The sequence below is a fragment of the Lontra canadensis genome, unplaced genomic scaffold (genome assembly GCF_010015895.1).
Source record: "Lontra canadensis isolate GAN:19392208 unplaced genomic scaffold, GSC_riverotter_1.0 scaffold25, whole genome shotgun sequence".
Lineage (NCBI taxonomy): Eukaryota > Metazoa > Chordata > Mammalia > Carnivora > Mustelidae > Lontra > Lontra canadensis.
In genome coordinates, this window is record NW_022631019.1 from 368,655 (window position 1) to 384,647 (window position 15,993).

Below are 15,993 nucleotides of genomic sequence, written 5' to 3' on the forward strand. Positions count from 1 at the left end.
GCAGCTATGCACAGGCATGGGGCAGGAGCCGTCCTCAGCTCGGGGCAGGTGGGAGAAGGGCTGCTTTGTAGTAAATTAGCCATTCCACCTGGCGGCCGCCTTGTGTGCTCCTTCCCGGCGACCCTTCCTGAGGGACCTGAAAGCCCCAAGCTGCTGCTCCACCTCTGGGAGACACAGACACGCTGTGGGGGCTGGGGGAGAGGAGGACACGGTGCCCGTGGCCAGCTTGTGGGGTCAGGGCTTGGCCGGGAGAGAGGACCAGCCCCGGACCACACTCCTTGGTTAGCGTCCCTCGCTGCTGCTCCCTCCAGGGGGCACAGTCCAGCCCAGAGAAAGGCAGGGAATGAGGGCTGGGGGTGTAGGGAGTCAGTTTCCATCAAAGAAGCCCCAGGGCCGCCCGCAGGGCCCCCAGCAGGAGGGGCCTGGGTTCTGGCTTACCGCATCCTTTTGGGGCACTCAGGGCCACCCCTCAGGGGAGGCAAAGGGCCCAGAGACACCCCCTCCCCAGCTGAGAGAGTGGAGTAAGGCAGGTGAGCCAATGACAGCAGTTTATTATCAACTGTGATCTGGAGCAGGGGCGGGTCCTGCCAGCCCGAGGCCCTGATGCAGGTCCTGGGGGGAGGTGGGGGTAGAGCGCAAGCAGGGAGAAAGAAGGAAGCTAATTCTGCTCTTTAGGGCTCACAGCCAACAGGCAAGAGAGTTGGGGGGCTGGGTCAGCACCCACCTTGCCGCCCACGGAGCCTCCCTGGACAGCTTTTGCATAGTGACCAGACAACTGGCCTTGGCCACACCAAGGCCGCAAGTTGGGGAGAGGGCTCCGGGAAGGGCGACTGCAGAATGAACAAGTTGGTGGGCCCTAGGGAGTGAGCTGAGGGACCCCTGGGGCCACCCCAGGGCCCAGCTAGAGGGCTGAGGCCGGAGAGGGACGGGGCAGAGCGGCAGGAGCCTCCCCCTGCAGCCGGCAGGGCCAGGTGCAGGGCCAGGTGCGTCAAAGTCATCCTCAAGAGTCCACGGAGAAAAGACGCAAGAAAGGTGAGAAAGAGGTCGTTGTAGAAAACCCCCTCAGTCTGTGATAAAGAATGTCGGATGCGGGGGTGGAAAGTGCCAAAGTCCTTTATGCACCGGCTCGGGGCCAAGGGACAGGTCTCTGGCCACCCAGCACTGGGGCCTGCGTGGCCAGCCACATGGCCTTGGGACGCCTGCGTCCAGCCAGGGCTGAGGCCCCAGGCCACAGCCCTCCCCCCAGCACCCGAGAAGCCCAGCCTGGACGCCGGTCACTAAGTGAGGTACACGGGTTGATTCCCTGGGTGGGCTGCCCCTTCAGCCCTCACAAGGCGCTGGTGGCCAGCCACCAACCGTAGGGCCTAGCAGAGGGGCTCTGGGGGTGTAGGAGGGACCCAACTAGCAGGTCAGTGTTCTACGGCAGTAAAGGTGGGGGCACGAGGTGACACAGGCCCTGAAGGTAGAGAGGAACATGAAGTGACACAGGTCCTAGGATGGACGGAGGGGCACAAAGTGACACAGGCCCCCGGGGGGGAGGGGCTTCTGAGGGGCAGAAGGTGACACCGGGCCTTCAGAGTGGTTTGTGACATAAGCAACCCAGGTGCCCAAGAAAGGGGTCACCTAAGACGCAGGGTCCCCAGGTGTGGTGATGGGCACCAGGTGACGCAGCACCTCCCAAGGGGAAATGTGGGCTTCTTAAGACTCAGTGTTGGAGTCTCTCCCAGCCCGAGAGGCCGGGACAGCTCCAAGGAGGGCAGAGCAGGCAGCCCGGGCTCCAGGGCTGCCCAGGCACTGGGGCTCTCAGGAAGGGAGCCGGTGGCCACCACAGGCGGAGCGGGCGGGGACGGGGCAGTCCAGAGCCGGCCCGCCCCGCCCTAGCTCTCCTCCAGGTGGAGGCTGATGAACTCCTGGATGCACCTGCGGTACTGGAGCTCCGTGGGGCTGCTCCCCGACAGGGGGCCCGGCTGGCCCGGGGGGGCCTCCGCCTCTCGCATCTCCTCGGCCATGCGCGCCAGACGGAGCCTGGGGGAGGCACAGGATGAGCCGCGCCCCCCGCCCCCCCACGGGGTTCCCCTCCGGCCCCACCCCGGGCCCCGCCCGCGCTCACAGCGTGACGATGTCCGCGTTGGCCTCCTGGATCGCGATGCTCAGCGGGTCCTGCTGCTCGTGGTCCAAGGCATGCTGGTCAGCTCCCCGCTTCAAGAACAGGCAGACCTGACTGGAGGCGGGAGGGGACAAGTTGGGGCTGGCCTGGGGCAGGCCAAGGCGACCCCCTGGCCCAGCCCCCACCGCGGGCAGGAGGGCCGACGGAGACTCACCCCGTGCGTCCCAGGAGTGTGGCGTGGTGCAGGGGCGCCCGGCCCCGGCTGTCCCTTTGGTTCACATCTGCTCCGTTTTGCAGAAGGAATTCACAGACAACCAAGGAGCCCTGGGGACCGAGGACAGTTCAGACTCCCCTGGGAAATGGCCCCTTGCTGGCTTCCAGGAGGCTACCAGGGGTCCCCGTGTTGGCGCCATACGAGAGAGAGCTCTGAAGATGCACCTGTGTCCCACGCAGCCCCCCCGCCATCCCCATGCCTGCTCACCCCTAACACCGCCTGCACCAGTGGCGTCTTGCCCTCGTCCTCCGCGTCTGCCCAGTTGACCTCCGCCCCGTGCGCCAGCGCCGTGGCCAGTGCGGGTAGGTCTCCAGTGCGCGCGGCACGGTGTGCCAGAAGCCCGGGGTGCAGCTCACGCACGTCTGCCAGGCCCCAGGCCTCAGCCTCTCCGTCCGCCTCACCGCTGGACTCCTCCGACTCTGCAGCCTCTACGGGGAGGGGTTAGGTCATGAGCTGCTACACGACAGAGCCCGGATCGGGGTTGTGGGAGGGCGGGGCTGGGCAGCGGCCGAGGCAGGGAGGTGCGCACCCACCCTCCTCCGTGACGCTGTCCACCACGGAGCCTGCGCCGAAGGCCAGCACGTCCGAGCTGCCATCAGAGCTGCCTCCTAGGCCACTGTCGCTGCTCAGACCTGCAGGGTCCGGGGACGGATGGGGGGCCTTAGAGTCCCTGACTCCACCCAGAGCCCTGTGGGAAGGCTAGAGCTCACATCCATCCTCCAGGGATGGCCCCAGGGACACAATCAGCCCCCAGGAGCGGAGGGGAGCACTGCCTAGGATGGGGGTAGGGGGAGAAAACAGCTCAAAGGAGCCAGAGGATCTCACACCAGAGCACAGCCCCAGGGGAAGCCCCAACTGTGGGAGGCCAGCCCCAGCAGGACTGATGGGGTGAAACAACCCTGAGCAGTGGGGGCCTTCCACTGAGTCTGTGGCAAGTGCATGTGGCCAGCCCACTGAGCAGCCACAAGGCCTTCACCGGGAGGCCCCGGGGACACCTCCGGCCCACCCCTCCCCCACGACATCCAGTGAAATCTCTGATGGTTTCCCCAGGGCGGCCCCAGAAGCAAGAACGGTGAGGCATCGCCCTCTGCTGCCGGAGGCCATCCCAGTCACCGCCCCCAGCCCTGTCAGTTCTTGGCCTGGGTCCATGCCTTCTGCCCACATTGCCCAGAAAGGCTCTAGGGGTACCCTGGACCACTGGGTACCCATAAATCATTAGCAGGAACCCCTCGGTCGGGAGCCCTGCTTGTAGCATTTGGACCCCAGCTCCCAGAGGAGCTGGGAGAGATGCACAATTGTGTCCCACATTCGGTCTCCACCACAGCTGTCGGCTCCCGGCATGCAGGTGCGCGTGCACACACACACACACACACACACACACACGTGCGCACATGGGGCCCTCAGTGCACACGGACACATCCACCGCATATACGCACTTTCAGCCACAGACCCCCTTTACACCCACATGCACACACACACGCCCTCACTCCAGTGTGCAAACCACATGCAACTCGCATATACACTGTTGCAGATCACGGCCTCAGCCTCCAGCTCTGGCTGAGTAACCCCAGACCCTCCGGATACTATCTCAGCCTTAGCCCTGCTTGACCCCCAAGTTCTCCCCAGCACCAACCCAGTCCTTCCTGCAAGGGACACCTGTCCCCCAGTCTCCAAGCGAGTGGCTGTGGCTGTCCACATTCACCACCTCACGGGAGCCACGCCCAGTCCCTGCTCTGCTGCCCCGACAGAGCCAAGGGGACTGGGCCGCAGGGGACAAGGGCCCTCACAGCACTTACTACGTGGACCAGCTGCAGCAGCCCCTGCATCAAAGTAGGAGAAGAGGGAGTCCAGCTCATCTGGGCAGAAGAGAGAATCCCTCCGAAACTTGCGCTCCACACCACCTGAGGCAGGGAGATGGGTAAACTGAGGCACGAGGCAAAGGAGGGTGCCCAAGTCCTGCTGGGAGCCTCTGCCTCCCCCCTGCCCTACTCCACCTTGATGCTCCTGGGGCCTGAGGTTCGGTGGCTCATGCCCCCGCTGGAGCCTGCTTCCCACCCCTGCACGGCTGTGCGAGCTGAGGCTTCAGCCTGCGGGTACCTGAGGACAGGGCAGCCACGGAGGGCAGGACAGGCTCCAGGCGGACCTTGCGGCGTGCAGCGGGGGCTCGGGGTGAGCTGTGGTGGCGGTGGCACTTCTGCGCCCGCCAGGGCCGAGGGGCCTCCCGGGCTGGTGCTGAGGGCACCTTCCGCAGGAACTTCTTTTCTACATACTTGTCCTTGATCCAGGCCTCCTTGTCCTGCCTGGACCGGGGTGCACATGAGGCCGCACTCATGCGTGGGGGCTCCTTTGGCCCTGTCTCGACTGCCCCCCCACCTCACCTGGAGCTGCTGGCTGTGGGCTTCCTGCTGCCCTGCCCCTCGCACTGAGCCTCATAGATCTGGTTCACAGTGCTGTTTCCAAGCTCACACATCAGCTAGCAGGAGACACGGTGTGCAGGTATCAGCCCCGGCTCACAGGCTAGCCCCTGCCCCCCACCAGCTTGCAGACCTGGCTCTGGGAGCGTGGCAGCCTGGATGGCCTCATACATACCTTCAGCAGCTCCGGCTCCCACGAGTCCAGAGTCAGGGACCGCACCTTGGAGCAGTGGACACCCAGGCTCCTGGACAGGGAGGAGGCAGGGGTGAGGCAGGGTGTGGCTCTACCCCAGCACCTGTGCCCCGCCCCCCCAGCAGACCCACCTGTGGATGCCTGAGCACTCGATGCAGAGCAGCACACCCAGGTTGATGCTGGCCCAGCGGGGGTCAGGCTGTCCGCAGTCCCCACACTGGCCATTGCCAGCGACGTTCTGCACACGCTGCAACAGGCTCTCACCCTTGACGCTGCGCTCCCGAGAGTCCGTAGCGGAGTCGATGCTGCTCGTGGAGGGAGACGCCGTGCGGTCCAGCCTCTGGGGGTGCGTGAGGGGCTGCTCAGCCCTCAGAAGCTCCGGCCTCCCTCCCCATCCCCAGCCAGAGGTGCCAGCTCGGGGGAGGACAGCGGAAGCCTCAGCCTATGTGCCGTGGGCGTGTGCACACTTACACTCACATGACGCACACACCCATCCATACACGGAGCCCCACTCCCATCCCACATGTGGGGGCCGGCTCCCTGCCACACGCAGCCGCGCTCACACACGGGGAGGGTGCTCAGGGGCCCCCACCTCACTGTAGCAGCTGTCGGGGCTCTCCCGGTAGGCGGATGCAATGCTGGCTTGCACGGCCTGGACCCAGGCCTGCCGCAGCTTCTCCGAGTCAGCCTGCAGCATGCAGCTCCTGGGGGCAGGGGACCGTCAGGCCCGGCGGGCACGGGCTCCCTCCCCGTCCTGCCCCGGGGCGTGCCTCCGCCTCCTTACTTGGTGGGTGACACGACCTCAAAGCAGAACCGCCGCTCGATGTCCTCGCATGGCTTCACGGAGCACAGACGCAGGTCATCCACCACCACGGTCAGCGCATCCTGCAGGCAGCGGCACCATGGCCCTTGTGCCCCGCCCCAGCCGCGCACTTACCGCTCCGCTCTACAGACACAGACTGAGACCCAAGCGGTCTCTGTGTCCTGACTGCTGAGGTTCTGTGTCCTGAGCCCACCCCGGGGTCCCGGCGGGGAGGGGCCAGCCACCACTGACCCAGCCCCAGCAGCCCTGCAACGCACCTTGACCTTCTTCTGGTAGACCAGCTGGCTGTTCTGGATGGAGAACCAGCGCCTGGGGGGGTGGATGGGCCAGGAGTTGGTCAGGCAGGGCCAGCCCCGGGTCTGCCCCACAGACCCCCTAAGAAGGCGCCTCCCTCACCGGTTCCATGTCTTGAAGGCATTGCTGGCCCTCTTGAAGAGGTAGCCCTCCATCACCACACCACTGGGCGCATCCACATCAAACTCCACTTTGGGTTCATCATAGGAGAAGTCCTGGGGGCGGTCGGGGCCCAGCCTCCGGTGAGTATCCACCCCTGCTTGTGAGGACACTGTCGCCCTGCCAGGCTCCCCTGAGCCAGCACTGAGGTGAGGCGCTGCTCTCCACAGCCTCTTCCTGACCCTAGCAGAGACTGCTGCCCTGAAACCCCACGGCGGGGTGGGGCAGACACCTCACACTACAGCTGGGGGCCCCCAGAGCTCCATCCCCCACCCCACACCCTCAGCCCTGTAGGGACAGCAGGCTCTGGGATCAGGAAGGAAGCTGCCTGCCCCCACCCTTCGTCCCCCATTCATGCTGCCAGCTGGCCTGGTCCAGCCAGCCCCACAGAGCTCCATTCACAGGGCGTGAGGAGACACTGAGTGTTGTCCTGTGTGTCCGGCGGTAGGAGAGGAGCCTCAGCCACCTGCTCCCCTGGCTGAACGGGGGCAGAAAGGGACAGCTGCTGCCCTTCCCGTTCCCCGAGGGGGATGCTGTCCAGCTCAGCCCAAGTCCTGCTGGTGCCAGCCACCGCGGACAGCACAGAGCTCGCAGGTGCTGGGGACGCCGAGGCCGGGAGGTGTCCTTGGTGCTGAAGCTCCCAGGGGCGGGGGAGGGCAGAGGCCCGCCCTGCCTGGGCCTCCTCTTCCCTCACTCCTCACCCTGGGCAGGAGCCCACTCACCTGCAGCAGCGTCTGAGAGGGCCGGGAGCAGGAGGGGGTGTGAAGAGGGAGAGAGAGCCCGTGAGTGACTGCCCGCCGCCCACCCCGCCGCCAGGCTCCCAGGGATCTGGAAATAGCCACACCCAGCTGCAGCCCATCTCTACCCTGGGGCTGTCTGGGTAGGAGTCAGCAATTGAGGCCTCCAGGCCACTCCTAGTCTCCCTCTGTCCCCCAGGGCGGACCTCTAAGGGACTGTCCCAGGGCTGTCCCTCTCGCTAGGCTATGTTGAGGCTCCTAAGGATGGAGACCTCTCCCTCTGGGTGCACATTTCAAAGAGAAGCAGTGTCAGCCCCCACAGAATGGGCGGCCTAGAGAGGGAATAAGGGAGTAGTGGTCTCTTGCCCACCCCCCACCCCGCGTTCGTGCAGGGAGGTCAGGGGCTGCAGGGCCTCACCCGCTGCTGGATGGCAGCGTGCTTCCGCTCCATGTCCCGCTTTTCCACAGCTGAGTCGATCACCAGCTGGTCTAGCTGTGGGGGCGGGGACCCAGGGAGCAGGGTGAGCACTCTGCCTCCAAGACCCCGGGCTTGGGCCCCACCACAGCCTGCAGGCTCACCTCGGCCGCCAGCTTCTTCATGTAGGGGTCCAGCTGGTGCAGCAGGCTATAACCTTGCTGGAAGAAGCTGTACTGGGCGTGCATGAAGGACAGCATCTGGGGGTGGGGGATGGCATGGGGGGGCAGCCCTCAGTAGCCACGACCAGAGGGCCCGCCTGGTGTACTCACATCCCATACACCTCACAGGCCTGTCTTTACGGCCAAGCCCCCCCCCAACCCGGCCCTCTCACCAATCACTTACAGAATCCAAGATTTCAAACTTCTTCTTGGCCTGGAGGACGTTGATCTGCAAGGGGATGGTGGACAGGTGAAGGGTGTTGGAGCTGAGGTAGCTCGTGACCTGTCCCTTACCACAGAGTCCTCCCAGGCTGCATGTGGTCCCCTGAGACCTGCAGCTCATCTCCAGCTCCCCGCCCTTGGGCCAGCCTCAGCCTCCCAAGGCCACAGCGTCCTTCCCCTAGTCAGGACTTCGGTTCCTCCCATGAGCGAAGACAGAAGTTCTTACACCTGTTCCTAGGTTGCCCAAGCCCCCGTCAGCAAGATCTTCAAGGCCTCCGCCTACACCTGTGGCCTGCACCCACGCCCACTGCTGTGCCTCTGCCTGGGCACCCCTCATGACCATGTTCCTTCCTGAGAGCTGGCATCTGAGGTTTTCGGAGCCAGAGGGGCCGCTCTGAACGCCAGCTCTGTCTGCAGAAACACAGGAGCAGCTTCCAACCCCTCCAGGCCTGACTACTCCTTGCCAGCGGCTGACCTGGAGCACGTAATCCAGGGCCAGGTGACGGAAGCACTTCCGGGTGAGCGTCAAGGCACCTGTGGCCTCCTCTACCTCATGGGGACGGTGCCGTGGGGCCTGGGCATTCCTCACAAGGGACAGTTCCATGTCCTCTCGAACTTTGTCAAACTGCTTCTTGGTCTCCTTGAACTTCCGCACGTCCCTGGGGACCAGCAGGTGTCAGGTAGGGGTCTTGGGAGGGGGGTGTGTTGCATCTCCACCTTAATGAACTGCCCTCCCTTCCCTATGGCTATGTCCCAGCAGCCCCACCCCTCAGCCCTGGCTCGCCCCCTTTTCTTTTCCTCTCCCTCCTCCTCTTCTCTCTTCCTCCCCCTCCCCACTCCTCTCTTCCTCATTCCCCTCCTCCTCTTCCTTCTTCCTCCTCCTCCCTCTTCCACCTCTTTCCCTTCCTCTTCCTCCCCCTCTTCTTTCTCCCTGCCCCCCTACTTTTCTTCCTCCTCCATTTCCTGCTTCTCCCCCTTCCTTTCCCCCTCTTCCCCCTCCTCCTCTTCTCCCAGTCCCCCTTCCCCCTGCCCTTCACCACCTCACTCCCGGGATCAGTCCGGTCTAGGGAGACCCCCCCTGCCCCACCCTGGACCTCACACTCACACTCAGATTTAACTCAGCATCATTCAGGGTACCACAAACACCCCAACTGCACACGAGCTCAGATGTCCACCCAGCCCACAACCCTTCCACCACCACCCTAATTCCGTCTATAGCCCACCCTGACTCTCACCCTTTGCCCGAGGCCCCCAGGGCTACCCTGTGTGCTCCAAGCAGTTTCCTTGCCCGCAGCCTGGTCCCACCTCCAAGCCTCTGTTCCTGCTAAGTCCTCCACCTAGAGTCTTGAGGCCCTGGGCCAAGGCCTCTCCTAGGCAGGGCCCAAGACCCCCCCAAATCAAGCACAGCTGTGTCTGCTCTCCACTCCATCACAGGCGTCACCACCAACCCCTCCCAGGGCCCGTAGAGGCCAGGCCTCCCTCGGGGGTCTGAGGGCCACTCACTCTTTGACAAAATTGTGGAGCTGCTGCCGCACAGACCTCTGGGCCTGGTCGAACAGGATCTGGGGGCCGAGGGAGGGAGGGAGGCAGTATGAGGGTCTACTCTTCCACAGCTCCAGGGGCCAAGCCCCTGTTCCTCCAAGTGAAGACCAGGGAAAGCCCCAGCCAGCCCTGCCTGGGCCCCAGCTGGTTGCCCCCATGGAGCCAGCCTCCCAGGGTCCAGGGGAGTGGGTGTGGCCCCAGGCCTGGGTTGGTGCCCGGAGGCCACAGCTGTGACCACCTGCCCATCTCCCCTACTGGCTCGCAGCCAGGCTAGAGACCAAAGCTCTCCCAGACGGGTCCCCCTCCTACGGCACCACCTCATGCCTACTTAGACACGCAAGCACACACAGGTCACTGGGTGACACCCACCGCCTCCCGGCCCTAGAGGCCCCCTCAAGCATAGCCAGGCCTACAGCAGAAAGTATCGGGTCAGAGCCCAGAGCTCTCAAGGGACTTGACCTAGGGAACAGGGGAGGGTGGTTGTCAGGAGCTGGAAGGGCATCCCTAAGCACAGATTTGGCCCAGAATTAGATGCCCCCATCACGGGACGAGGGCGGGGCCCTAACTAGGAACAGACAGACAGACGGACTGGGGAGAATGAGCTATCCTGAGCTGCTTTATTTCTAAACTTCCCCTGCGGGGGTGGGGCTCCTTGTTTAGTCTGGGGCTCTGGTTCCCAAGCCAGGGTCTGACCACCCACATGGGCCTCAGGCCCTACTCTGTGTGTCCCTGCTAGGGGCCCTGAGGGGCTTGAGGTCACCCAGCCCCAGCCTGGGTCACAGTGAGGTTGGCAGTCATCTAGGGGCCCTGGGGTCAGCCAGGGAGGCACATCTACGGCCTGGCCAGAACAACTGGGGGGTCCTGGATGAGCCTCTGAGTATCCCCCACCCGAAGACCCCACTGGCCTCAGACCCGGGCTCTGTTGCTCCCTGCTCCCACCCCCAGAATCCAAGTACCTCCCCTTTGTCTGGCCCTAACCTGGGACACAGCAGAGCCCCTCAGGGACACCCCCCACCCCCGGAGACCGGAGGAACAGGAACACGGCTTCCCAGTAGTGGCCAGCTCAGCTCCCTGTGAGCCAGCCAAGAGCAGTTCCAGGCTGGGCGGGGCCTGCGGGGAGCCAGTGGGGGGGCTGCCTGCGTTGGAAGCCAGAGGGACCTGCCCTTGGCAGGCCCCCCCCCTGCGGCCAGGGCTTACCATGTGGTAGTTGACCATCTCCTGGAGGCTGTCTCCAAACCTCTGCAGGCATTCCTGGGGGCGATGGGGGAGGGGATACCCCAGCTCAGATGAAACAGCGGTGTTCCCAGGGGTGGCTGGCACCCTCGCCCCCAGGTCTCGGAGCTATGCGCCCCCGTGGCCCAGCGCAGATGCCCAGGGCTCCCAGTCAAGCAGCTGCCAGCTTGTGCCCACCCATCCAGAGGTCAGAGCTCAGCTCCCCCCTCACCGAGATGACGGCGTCGCCCTGGCACTGCTGGGACAGGTCTCGAACGCCACTCAGGAAGAGCCTGTTGGTGGTGACGTAGGCCTTGCCGGCCTCGATCATGCCACTGCACAGTTTGACCAGCTATGGGGGATGGAAGGGGCCACGTTCGCGCTGCCTCCCAGGGCAACCCTCACCTCCTCTAAAAAGCCAGGCCACAGAGGTGGGAACCGCCCAGGGGCAGCCGGAATTCTGCTCAGGGCCCATCAGTGCCTGGGACACAGCTGTGCCTGAGGAGCCAGCCCTCTCTCTGACCCACTGTAGCTGGGAGGACAGTGAGGGGCTCCAGAGCAGAAAGCCAGAGCAGGGGAACCCAGGGCGGGAGCTGGGGGCTGGCAGGATCAGCCAGTGAGGGAGCTCAGGGATGCTGCCCCTCCTTTCTCCCTCTTCTCCTCCCCCAACCCTGTCCCTGGGAAGCACCCTCAGCACCCCCTTGCCCCACAGATGGTGGGAGGGGCACACCAAGGCCTACCCGCACTTCATGGGAGACTCACACAGGCAAGCAGCATGGGTGTCGTGGAACAGGTACAGTGGTAGGCCACAGTGGGAGAAACAGGGACAGCCCCAGGCCCTGTACACCGCACACAGAGGGGCACGCCCCGTACACACACACACACACACACACACACTCTCGCACACACGCGTGTCTGTGCAGGAACGGGTCAGGACCCGGCGCGGGGGCAGAGAAGCACCCTGGGACCTTCACCTTGTCCAGTTTGCCCTCCATCTCCACCACGTCCGTCTCCACCTCGTCGATGGTAGCCCTGCAACGGGAACGAGGGTGGCTGCAGGCCCAGCCGCCAACGCAGGGGCCAAGGCTCAGGTCAGGCGGGGGTTTCTGTGCCCTGTGGCCCTCGCCTCCTTGGGACAATGTGCGTGCGGTAGGAAGGGACTGCTTAGCTTCCGGCTACCTGCTCCTGTCAGCCCGCCCGCTGTCCCATGCTCCCCAGACGTGGAGGAAATGGAAGCTGGGAAAGGCAGATGCGCCCCTGGGAGGAGGGTGAGGCTGGACCCAGGCCCAGCTGACTCCAAAGCCACCCAGTGCCCACCACCACCCCAGGCAGGAAGGGGCCTGGCCAGTTGTAATGTCCCCATCTGGGGTCTGGCTGCTGTGGCCCCAGGGAGAAGTCAGACAAGCCCCCGGGGATAGAGGGAGGGGATGCCACTGGCTGGCCACTCTCCTAGCCCAGCCACTGCCCTTCTCCAAGGGCACCTCAGCCCCACCATGGGCCCGGGGACCCTGGGGCGGACCAGTCTCAGGGCCCATATGCAGCGGCCAGCTGCTCTCGCCAGTTCGGGCAGCAGCAGAACGGGAGCCTCCTGGCTCCTCCAACCTCAGAACACCAAACAGCACAGTTTGCCCAAAGGGAGCGGTGGGACAAGCTTCAGGGGAGCCCCCTCCCACCACAGCAGCCTGACAATGGGGCTGCTGCAGGGAGGGAAGAGTTAACGAATGACATCACCAGAGAAGCCACAGTCGGGAGAATCCCCGGAAGGCTAGGCAGACGGATCAGGCACGTGACCCCCTCCCTGTTCTGGGAACAGGAAATAGGGAAAGAGGGCCAGGATCCCAGCACCACCCACCCCACCGCCCCCCCAACCTGATCAGCTGGTGAACTGGGCCCATCTGGCCTCCTGGGGATGAAGGACAACAGGGCACGAGGGCCAGGGGTGACAGTGGGGGCCCAGGAGTGAGAGGCAGGCCTCCAGGGACAGGTCTTGGGTGGGGGCAGGGCAGAGGCAAGGCCATCCAGGTATAGGGGCCCTCACTGCCCCCATGGCCCACAGGGGGGCGCTGCGTTCCAGGGGTTCCCAGGCCTGGGAACCGGGTCAGGGTTCTGGTCAGGGACTGTCCCTCACAGGAGGCGTACCATTCCACGGGCCCACAGTTTGGAGCTGTTGGGAGGGAAGCAGGCGCTCCAGCCAGGGACTGGACCTTCCCACCACTCTCCCCGACAGGACACAGGTTCCTTCCAACAGGGCTAGGGGAACTCTGAGCTCCAGAGAAGGGATAGACCACCCCCTGGGAGCAGACGCTGCTGGACCCCGGGCAACCCCAGCGCCCCCACAACCCAGCAGCTGCAGAGAGCTGCTGCACTCGGGCAAGGAGGGGGCTCCCCCGGACGAGGGTGGGGCCTCACCGGATGCTGATGAATGTGTTCACGGGGGCAAGGAGGGTGTTCTGCAGAGAGCCAAGAACCCGCACCCCGTCAGGGGAGCCCCAGCCTCCAAGGACCCAAGGCCTCCTCTTCCGCCCTCCCTCCAGGATTTCTTCAGCAGCTTGGATGACAAGGAGGAGGGTGAGGCAGGCTTCCCCACCAAAGCCATGACTCAGCGCCTGAAGCCCCACCCAGGGGAGGGGGCACCTCCCGGCCTGTCTGGAAGGGTCTGGACTCTCCCCCATGCACCCCAGGGCTGTGGGGCTCTCCCCAGGCCACAGGCATGCGGGCATGGTCCCTCTTCCCAGAGCTGGGGCCACCTGGCCCCACATCACTGAGCACAGCCTGCCCCCCAGCCCCACTGTGGCTCTCTCCAGGCCTGCCCCCAGGAAGTCCCAGGTTACCCTGCAGTGACAGGGTGAGGGTGAGGAGACAGTGGGACCCCAGGAGAACCTCAAACCCCTGTTGAATCTCAGCCCAACCCCGAAACCCACACAGTGTGGCTTCTGTGGCCCAAGAGTCATTCAGATGAAACTCCTCAGCCCCCATCCTGGGCCCAGATGGGCACTTTCCTGGGGTAGCCCCTCCCGCCAGAGGGAGTGAGGCAAAACACAGGCAGGCACTGCGCCCCTATGGGCCACAGACAGACCAGGCTAGTATAGGAGAGAAGGCCTGGAGGTGAGTGGGGTGCCGATGCCCCCAATCCGACCACTCGGGAAGAAGGACCACAGGGCATCTGAGCAACGGGTCAAGGTGAGACCAGGGTGCATCAGTCAGGACCAAGGCCACAGCTGAGGCCCCGGCTACACCTTCCCCCCCAGCCTGGGTCTTGGAGGACAGTGGGCAGTGGTGCAAGCCCAGGATTGTGGGTGCCGGAGTTGCTCACACCCCCGCCTCAATCAGTCAACAACAGCAGATGGGACAATGCAGAGAATCACCCCCAAACCCTCTGCGCCGGGGCCCCTCCCTGGGCCAACCTCTGGCCCCTCATCCCTAGCGTCCCCAAGCCTTTTCTCCTCTGTGTGATGGTTGTGCAAGGCAAGGGACGCAGGGCTAAGGGCACCAATGCTGAGGCTCACAAGTGCACGCAAACACAGGTCTGCCGGCACACCCAAGACTCAGCAGGCACACACACGTATGAGCAAACACACATGTGCTCGTGTGCAAGCAAACGTACCTGGACGCAGTGACACAGGGTACACACAGACATGTGTGCCCACGGGCAAGACACACACAGGTGCAAGCACACGTAGGCCTAGTGCCGGGATACACAGGAACAGACTGACGTGTGTTGTGTGCCAAAGCTCATGTGTGCAGGATAAACGCATAGCACCAGTAGGTACCCACGAAAGCGTTAGGGAGGGACAGGCACACGTGCACGCAGCAAGCATATCAGCCGGGGTGGGGGGCAGCCCACCCACACTCACGCCCAGGGTCTGCACCTCCCCGGGGGGCCAGAGGAGCGGAGCTCCCACACATGCACCTGCCACACAGAAGGGGCTCCAGGTGCCCAGGGGTGAACACGCCTGCACTCCCAGGAAGGACCAAAGAGACCAACCCGGTGCTGGGCAAAGTGCAGAACCCCTACCCCAAACGCCCACCCCTCCAGGCCCCTAGGTCACCCCTGCCAAGCAGCTGGCCCCAGGCTGAAAACGTGGCTCCACTTGCCTGACCCCCGTGCACTTCTCCCCAGGACAGGCGCTCCACGCACCCAAACAGCCCCAGCCAGAGCTAGACTGCAGGGCCAGAGGGCTCTCAGCCCCGTGCAGGTGGCCGGCACGAAGGTGCAGACACAAAGCTCGGGCGGACGCTCCCACGGAGACGTGTCTATGCCGGCGGACACCCCACCCCCACGCGAACAACCTCCGCGCGAGGTGACCAGCACAAGGGGCATCTTTTGTTCAAGGCCTTTGGGCCCCGGGCTGCGGGCTTTGTCCGAGGCGGGGTCCTCCAGCTCCCATCACCAGCTCCCGCGCCCGCCACAAAGGCCGTAACGACACCCCCCTCTCTGCGCCCACCCACGGCGGCCCCGGGCGCCCCGAGGGGGTGGCGACCCCCGCCGACCACAAAGGGCCGCGCCGCCTCCGGGGGCGCACCTGAAGCGCGGCGAGTCCTTGATGCACTCCTCGAACTCCACCGTCATGGCTGCGGCGGCGCGCGGCGCTCACTGGCACGAGGACCGCGGCGCTCCGAGCAGCATCCCCGGCCGGCCCGCTCGTCCCGCAGCCGGCCCGCCCGCGCCGCGCTCGGCGCCCGCCCGCCCCGGATTGAGGCCGCCGCGCCGCCGCCCCGCCCCGCCTGTCACCGCCGGGGAATGTCGCCAAAGTCCGCCGCCCGCGCGCGCCGCCGGCTGTCACGGCCGGGGAGCGTCGCCAATGTTCACCGCCCGCGCGCTCCTCCCGCTGTCACGGCCGGGGAGCGTCGCCAAACGCCTCTCCCTGCGGCTCGGCCACGCCTGGCTCCGGCCGGGACGCCCCGTCGTCCCGCCCTTTAGTTCCCAGGCCACCGCGGGCTGGGAAGGGAGTAGGACCCAGCTACAGCCGGACTGTCCGCGGGGCGCCGGGAGGGCGGGACTGCTCGCGCCAGCGGTGCGGCCGTTGCGCAACTCGGGGCATTTGCAAAAAACCGCTTGCACGGAACGTGGGGACCGACCCACTCCGGGGCAGTAGGGCGTGGGTGAGCAGGCAAGAGGACGGACGAAGGAGTGCACGCCCACGGGAGCCCCTCCTGGGCGCCGCGGTCAGAATCCGGCCCAAGTGCTCTTCCGCGACTCTGCACTTTGCACCCACTCCCTTAGTTCGGCCCCGCCCCCGCTCCCACCCCTAGAGGCCAGAGGGCGGGTGAGGGCCGGACTGTCGAGGCGGACAAAAGCTAAGGCGCAGGCGCGGGCGCGGGCGCAGCCGGGGGCGTGGCCATACTGCTCCTCCGCGCGCGCACGCGCGAGCGCAGGGCG

At 65.3% G+C, this 15,993-nt stretch overlaps 1 protein-coding gene across 1 annotated transcript; it reads right to left on the minus strand.

Moving 5' to 3' along the window:
- Nucleotides 1-1,095: 1,095 nt before the first annotated feature.
- Nucleotides 1,096-15,314, minus strand: ACAP3 (ArfGAP with coiled-coil, ankyrin repeat and PH domains 3). The gene is made up of 24 exons (XM_032863119.1): nucleotides 15,137-15,314; nucleotides 11,588-11,645; nucleotides 10,846-10,965; nucleotides 10,599-10,652; nucleotides 9,363-9,421; nucleotides 8,335-8,518; nucleotides 7,822-7,866; nucleotides 7,581-7,676; nucleotides 7,420-7,494; nucleotides 6,987-6,998; nucleotides 6,208-6,320; nucleotides 6,069-6,120; nucleotides 5,773-5,873; nucleotides 5,581-5,692; nucleotides 5,120-5,328; nucleotides 4,971-5,040; nucleotides 4,760-4,854; nucleotides 4,479-4,681; nucleotides 4,178-4,282; nucleotides 2,915-3,013; nucleotides 2,589-2,809; nucleotides 2,322-2,431; nucleotides 2,111-2,221; nucleotides 1,096-2,025 (listed from the first exon to the last, which is right to left on the minus strand). Exons 1-24 carry the CDS (start codon nucleotides 15,181-15,183, stop codon nucleotides 1,878-1,880), a joined length of 2,499 nt encoding a protein of 832 aa, XP_032719010.1. The 5' UTR covers nucleotides 15,184-15,314; the 3' UTR covers nucleotides 1,096-1,877.
- Nucleotides 15,315-15,993: the final 679 nt, after the last annotated feature.